The sequence below is a fragment of the Protobothrops mucrosquamatus genome, unplaced genomic scaffold (genome assembly GCF_001527695.2).
Source record: "Protobothrops mucrosquamatus isolate PMUCROS unplaced genomic scaffold, P.Mucros_1.0 scaffold2246, whole genome shotgun sequence".
NCBI classification, from domain to species: Eukaryota; Metazoa; Chordata; class Lepidosauria; order Squamata; family Viperidae; genus Protobothrops; species Protobothrops mucrosquamatus.
The window spans coordinates 53,463-60,830 of record NW_015388335.1 but is presented as its reverse complement, the minus strand read 5'-3'; the positions used below and the strand labels follow the sequence as shown (position 1 = coordinate 60,830).

At 47.0% G+C, this 7,368-nt stretch overlaps 1 protein-coding gene across 1 annotated transcript in view; it reads left to right on the top strand.

The window, feature by feature from the left end:
• The window catches only part of LOC107295170 (zinc finger protein 721-like), a 112,995-nt gene extending 105,982 nt beyond the window's left edge, over positions 1 to 7,013 (top strand). The window contains exon 14 of the mRNA XM_029285782.1: positions 6,590 to 7,013. Within this exon, the coding sequence (XP_029141615.1) occupies positions 6,590 to 7,013 (424 nt within the window). The remainder of the gene's footprint in view (positions 1 to 6,589) is intronic.
• The last annotated feature ends 355 nt before the right edge of the window (positions 7,014 to 7,368 follow it).

Sequence of the window (7,368 nt, the reverse complement as noted above, 5' to 3'; positions counted from 1 at the left end):
TTCAATGTTTGCAAGATGCTCTGCTGAAACTGATGGACCCTTGAAATGCTCTCTCTCTATAGAGCCTCAGAGCAAAGAATCGGGAGGAACGGGCGATGAAAGAGCAACCCTTGGCAGAAGCAGAAACGGAAGACAGAGCAGGAAAGCCCACCAGTCTGGTTCAGCCTCTGTATATGACGGAGCTGCCAGCATGTGGAGCATCACAAAAAATCAAAATGGAGCCTTGGCGGGGGATGGAAGAACACTGGGAGGCCCAGTGGCAGGAGTTCCTGAGGACGCTCCATCCAGGAAGGGGAGGAAGCCCCGTGATGGTGTCAGAGGCCTCCCCCTGGGAAGACCCCAAGGCCTTCCTGGCCTCCTTTGAGCAGGTGGCCACTGCCTGCCGGTGGCCCCGTGGAGAATGGACGGCCCGTCTCCGGCCAGCTCTGAGCGGAGGGGTGGAAGAGGCCTTCCGGAGCCTGGATGCCAAAGCCCAAGAGGATTATGGGAAGGTCAAGGCCGCCATCTTGCGAGGGGAAGCCCTGAGAACAGAGAAGCAGCGACAGCATTTTCGACAGTTTTGCTGCCAGGAAGTGGGAGACCCCCGGAGGATCCACAGCCAGCTCCAGGAGCTTTGTTGCCAATGGTTGAGGCCGGAGAGACGCACCAAGGAGCAGATCCTGGAGCTGCTGATCCTGGAGCAGTTCCTGGCCAGCCTCCCACCGGACCTCCAGAGCTGGATCCGGGCAGGAGGACCGGACACCTGTTCCCAGGCGGTGGCTTTGGTGGAGGAGTCCCTGAGGAGCCAGCAAGACTTCAAGCCAGGCAGGTGGCAGGTGATGTGCACCAGTTATTAATCTATATATGAATACTCGTTCCTACTACCTGAAAATTAAGATAGACTTTACCTTTTTTTTTTCCCCGTTCAGTCTTTTCCGATTCTCAAAGACTGCCTGGATAAATCCCTGCAGGGTTCTTGGGGTGATTTTTCAGAAGTGGTTTGCCATTGCCTCCTTCCTAGGGCTGAGTTAAAGTGACTGGCTCAAGGTCATCCGGCTGGCTTTGTGCCTAAGGTCGCCCAGAGTCACCTTGTAGGGGAGATGGGTGACATAAAAATTTAATAAATAAAAAGGGAGGGAGGGAGGGAAGGAAGGAAGGAAGGAGGGAGGAAAGGAAGGAAGTAGGAAGGGAAGGAAGGAAGGAAGGAAGGAAGGAAGGAAGGAAGGAGAGTCACCTTGTAGTGACATAAAAGTTTAATAGGGAGGGAGGGAGGGAGGGAAGGAAGGAAGGAAGGAAAGAAGGAAGGAAGGAAGGAAGGAAGGAAGGGAGGGAGGGAGGGAGGGAGGGTCACCTTGTAGTGATATAAAAGTTTAATAAATGAGGGAGGGAGGGAGAGAGGGAAGGAAGGAAGGACTAGAATTCACAGTCTCCTGATTTCTATCTTGATGTCTTAACATCAGATCGGTCGTGTGATGACCCACTTTACAACCATCACAATTTATGACTATAACGAGCAAGTTCCATTTCAGTCGTAAGCCAAGGGCTCCGTGTATTAGTACAGGTTATGATGTAGCTATTGAGATATTTCATTTCATGGTGAAAATCAGTTTATTGAAAAAAAAACAGATTGGAGAGATCCATAAATGTCTCTTCCCACAGGAATTACTGTACTTTCCCTGCCACGTCCTTGTGTTCTGAACTGGATCATTCTTACTCTTTCAGAGGTCCTTAAATGTGGAGCGCACGGAGTTCTTGGGGCCACATGAAGAGGCGGAGAGGAGGCGCTTTAAAGATGGCCGTCAAAGAGGTGATGTGAAGTGCAAAATGGCTGCCTCAGACGTCACTGGGCATCGGATGGGAGTTGGTCCTTTCTTATTGACCTCTTGAAAAGCAATCTGACTTCCTAAACCTGCCTCTGTTTTTGCAGAAGTGGAAATTTTGATGATTATTATTTTTTTCCAAGTTGTTCTGTTTTTATTTTCCACTGACGTTTATTTCTCCTTGGATAAAGCTGGTGAGATGTGAGCTGATCGACGAAACTTCATCAAAACGATTCTTCTAACTATAAGTGGTAGCACGCAGTGGTTAGAATGCAGTATTGCAGGCTGACTCTGCCCACAGTCTGGAGTTCAATTCTGACCAGCTCAAGGTTGACTTCACTCTTCCATCCTTCCTAAGTCGGTAAAATGAGGACCCCGATGGTTGAGGCAAATATGCAAATAATGCTTCCATTGTAAACTGTCCAGAGATTGTGTAAAGTACTATGGGGCGGTATATAAGCCTAGATGCTATTGCTATACATGGATACATACAGGTAGTCCTCAACTTACAGCCGCAATGGGGCCCAAAATTTTGGTCACTAAGCGAGAAATTTGTTTTGCCCCATTTTGTGACTTTTCCTGCCACATTTGCTAAGTGAATCACTGCAGCTGTTAAATTAGTAACACGGTTGTTAAGTGAATCTGGCTTCCCCATTGAGGTGGCTTGTCAGAAAGTCGCAAAAGATAATCACATGACCCCAGGACACGGCGACCGTCATAAATGAGTCAGTTGTCAAGCATCCGGATATACTTCACATGACCATGGGGCTGCTGCAACAGTCATAAGTGTGAAAAATGGTCATAAGTCACTTTTTTTCAGTGCCTTTGTAACTTCAAACGGTCACCAAGTGAACTGTTGTAAGTCAAGGACTTCCTGTACATACATACACACAGACACACACACACACACAGAGGAAGGGAGGGAGGGAGAGAGAATGTGCCTCTCTCTGTCTCTGTCTCTCTCTCTGCAAATGGCGGAGGAGGACTGGAGCCGCAGGAGAAGGCTCAAAGAGCCACATGCGGCTCTGGAGCCGCGGGTTGCCGACCTTTGACCTATACTATACCCATGCATTTGGTTTTTCTTGCCTAAATGTAGACCAGGGGTCTTCAAACTTGGCCCTTTTATGACTTGTGTACTTCAACTCCCAGAATTCCTCAGCCAGGCACGCTGGCTGAGGCATTCTGGGAGTTGAAGTCCACAAGTCATAAAAGGGCCAAGTTTGAAGACCCCTGGTTTAGTGAAAGAAGTTATAATGGCCCTGAAAAAAAGTGACTTATGACCGATTTTCACACTTAACAACAGTTGCAGCATCCCCATGATCTTGTGATCAAAATTTGGGCACTTGGCAACTGGCATGTATTGATGACGGTTGCGGTGTCCCGGAGTCGCGTGATCACCATTTGTAATCTTCCCAGCCAGCATCCGACGAGTAAAAGTCAATGGGGAAAGCCAGATTCACTTAATGACGTCCTGTTTCACTTAGCAACTGCAGAGATTTCCTTAACAACTGAGAGAGAGAGAGAAAGAGAGAGAGAGAGATGCCTCATATTTATTGCAAGAAAGGATCAAATTAAATAGTAAGAGAATTACTAGTTAGGGTCCCTTGTGGTAAGGGAGGAAGACCAAGACCACAGAGAATTTAAGTTTCAGAAAACTTAACGGGTGGAAACTAATCAAGGAGAGAAGCAACCTAGAACCAAGGAGAAACTTCCTGACAGTTAGAACAATTAACCAGTGGAACAACCTGCCTCCAGAAGCGGTGAATGCTCCAACACTGGAAGTTTTTAAGAAGAGACTGGACAGCCATTTGTCCGAAATGGTATAGGGTTTCCTGCCTGAGCAGGGGGTTGGACTAGATGACCTCCAAGGTCCCTTCCAACTTTACTATTATTTTTATTATTATTATTATTATTATTATTATTATTATTATTATTATTATTATTATTATTATTATCATCATCATCATCATCATCATCATCATCATCATCATCATCATCACATTTTTTCCCATTCAATCACTGGTCTTGCTTCGGAAAAAAAATCCCTTTTTTCTAACGGTGTATGAGAGCTCTTTGTCATATTTTGTGCCTGTTCATTTTGAACAAAACAAAAGAGCCAACTCACCTTCTACATTCTGTTTTTCTTCACTTGCAGGCCTTGGAATCCAATCTCCAAATGAAGCTACTTCGTCTCATTCTTCAGAAGGACAGGGGAGGGTCCTAAATGGTGAGAGAAAGGTAATTAGCCTCCCCGTGGATGCATTTCTATTGTTCCATTGGCGAACACAAGAAACGGCTGCGAACGATCTACCTCAGTGGTTCTCAACCTGTGGGTCGGGACCCCATTTGGGGTCGATCGACCATTTCACGGGGGTCGCCAAGCAAGGCTGTCCGCCATTTTTTTTGTCTGCCATTTTTTTTGTTCGCCATTTTTTCCCCCTTTTCCGGCGGGTGCCTTACCTCCCTTGTGCTGGGCCAGCTGGTGGTTGGCCTGCTCCGTCTCTGCCGCTTGCCAGCTACGCCTCGGCCGGCGCAGGGGGCGGAACCACGCATGCGCGGCGCTCCTGGGCAGGGAAAGTCCTCGACTTATGACCGGTTGGGTAGTCCTTGACTTATGACCGGTTTAGTCCTCGACGTACGACCGGTTTAGTCCTCGACTTACGACCGGTTTAGTCCTCGACTTATGACCGGTTGGGGTCGCAGCATTAAAAAGGTTGAGAACCACTGATCTACCTGCAGCTCATTAAAGCAGCTGTATCTTTTTCAGAATAAAGAGCACGTCAGTGTTTCAGTCTTCCCTGATGAAAAAGTAAAGTAAACTAAGAAAAAAATGTTCAGATATTTGGAGAGAGTCCTGACTCACAAATTCACTCATCGGTCTTGCTTATTGGGTTTCCAAAATTCTATATCCCATACCCACTCCCCTTTTTTTCCCTCTGGCATTAAACCCAGTTAACGAAACTCTGAATCTTGCTTCTAGAGTTGTCCATTATAGGTAAAGAACTATAGATAGTCCTTGATTTACCACCAGCCGCTAAGTTATGACCTATCTCGGGTGGGGAAACATGGCTCTTTTATGACTTGTGGACTTCAACTCCCAGAATTCCTGAGCCAGGCATGCTGGCTCGTGAATTCTGGGAGTTGAAGTCCACAAGTCATAAAAGAGTCAAGGGTCCCCACCCCTGACAGAGGACTTAGGATCTGGATCCAAAGTTCCAGTGGTCACCCCTCCCCTTCGCATGATCATGCTTTGGGTCAGGGGTAGGCCACCTTGGCTCTTTTATGACTCGTGGACTTCAACTCCCAGAATTCCTGAGCCAGCATGGCTCAGCTTGCAAACCTCTCCCTTTCCCCTTAGCATGGCTGGCTCAGGAATTCTGGGAGTTGAAGTCCACGAGTCACAAAAGAGTCAAGGTGCTTTGGGTGCTCGGCAAAACTGCACCCTAGAGAGCAGTGGATTTGCTTAGCAACCACCGGTTTGCTTAATGACCCCTGCAAAAAAAAATGTAAAAATCAGGTCAGTCGCGTGACTGATCTGTTTTATAACCTTTATGACTTAACGACTGTAATAGGCAGACTCCATTATGAGCGTAACTCGAGGATTACCTTTATCTTTTTTTCCTACCGCAGAGTTGTACGGAACATCCCAAAACGATTGCGTCTTTGCAAATCCTCAAGCGGCACCTCACCCAGCCGAGCCAAGAGACCTTTGCTTGGAAAGTCCTCCAAGAGGATGGGGGGAACGCTGGTGGTCTTGGTAAGAATTTTCTCCTCAGAAAATCTGATAAGCTTCACCTGATCCAGTTGGCTCAAGAGGTAATATGATCTTTACGTGTCCCCAAATGCTCTTCCCAAGAGCGATGTTGGAGGCTGAGCCCAAGGGAGGGGTCAAACATGTCATCAATTACGAGTCCCTGTGTGCCCTTTAGAGAGCTAAGTCCAGCCCACCTTGAATGCCCGTTCATTTCCCTTGACTGTTAGTAGCTCAGATTTTTGTAGAAAAGTTAAACTTGCCACACATCTTTATACTCATTTGAACTGCCTGAATCTCCCTGATTTCTCCGGTGTTTGACAAGCTATGCATATGTAGTTGTTCAGAAGCTTGATGAGGAGGGGCTGGCCCAGATACCCTCAGGTAGGCTGAATTTAATGAACAAATTCACGAGAAAAAGGTCTGTGGCTAGGCGGAATAGGAATCTTGAAAAGAGTCAGCCGATCCGGAGAAAAAATATTTTCTTTGTTGCCGTAGGTGATGGAAAGAGAAGTCTGGTGAAAGTGGAGAATATTCAGGATGAAGAAAAGAAACCAGAAGAAGCCCATGAGGCCCTTCCACTGCTGAATTCGGGGAACGTAGCCCCAACCATGGAAAGACCAGAGGGAAGAAGCGAATCCCGAACCCAGAATGAATGCACTCAGCATGCCGGGAGTAGCACGGCTGCCATCATCGAAAGCATCACAAAGCCCACTTGGGATAAAATGCCATCGTTCTCCTGTTATGGTAGAAAATATCGCTACAGGTTTGAACTCGGAACGGAACATTCCAGGGAGGAATACAAAACCCGCCCCGCGTCAGAGGAAAACCTGCCGCATAATTCACGCTTCGATAAACCGGAAAAAATCCTCACAGCAAATCGAAGCTACGAAGTCTCCGAACACGGGAGAGAGAGCTGTTTGAAGATATTTCCGACCCTCCGGGAAGGTTGGAAGCCAAATAGCGACGCTGAAAGCGGGAAGAATTTCGTTTACATGCAGCCGCTAAACAGAACTCAGGATCCCAGGACGGAAGGGAGAATCAACAAATGCCCTCAGTGTGGGAAAGGCTTCACTCAGAAAGGGGACCTGAAGAATCACCAACGAATTCACACCGGCGAGCAACCCTATGAATGCTCTTACTGCGGAAAATGCTTCAACCAGAAGGGAAATCTAAAGACCCACCAGAGAATTCATACTGGAGAGAAGCCTTACAAATGCTTGCTGTGCGGGAAGTGCTTCATCCAAGCGGTCCTTTTGAAGAACCATCAAAGGACTCACACGGGAGAGAGACCCTACAAATGCCCTCAGTGCGGGAAAGGTTTCAACCTGGGAGGGGACTTAAAAAAGCACCAGAGGATTCACACGGGTGAGAGACCGTACAAATGCCCTTTGTGCGGGAAAGACTTCAGCCAGATGGGAAATTTGAAGAAGCACCAGACCATTCACACAGGGGAGAGATGATAAAAATGGTCCGCGGGGCATAAAACGCACAGATGGTGTAAAACAGGAGTCTCTGACCTTGACAACTTGCTAAGACTTGTGGACTTCAACTCCCAGAATTCCTCAGCTAGCCATGCTACTTTAGATGTGGTGGACTTCTACTTCCAGAATGCTTGTTGGCTGAGGAATTCTGGGAGTTGAAGTCCACAAGTCTTAAAAGTTGCCAAGGTTGGAGAATAATAATGAGAATCAGACAAGGAATCCTTGCACCCAGAGAACGTTTAAAAATTTATAAATAATAATAATACTACCAAGAACAGACTGGATTATTTTAAAAGTATCTTTCTTTAAATCGATTGTACTCAAAAGTGACCCT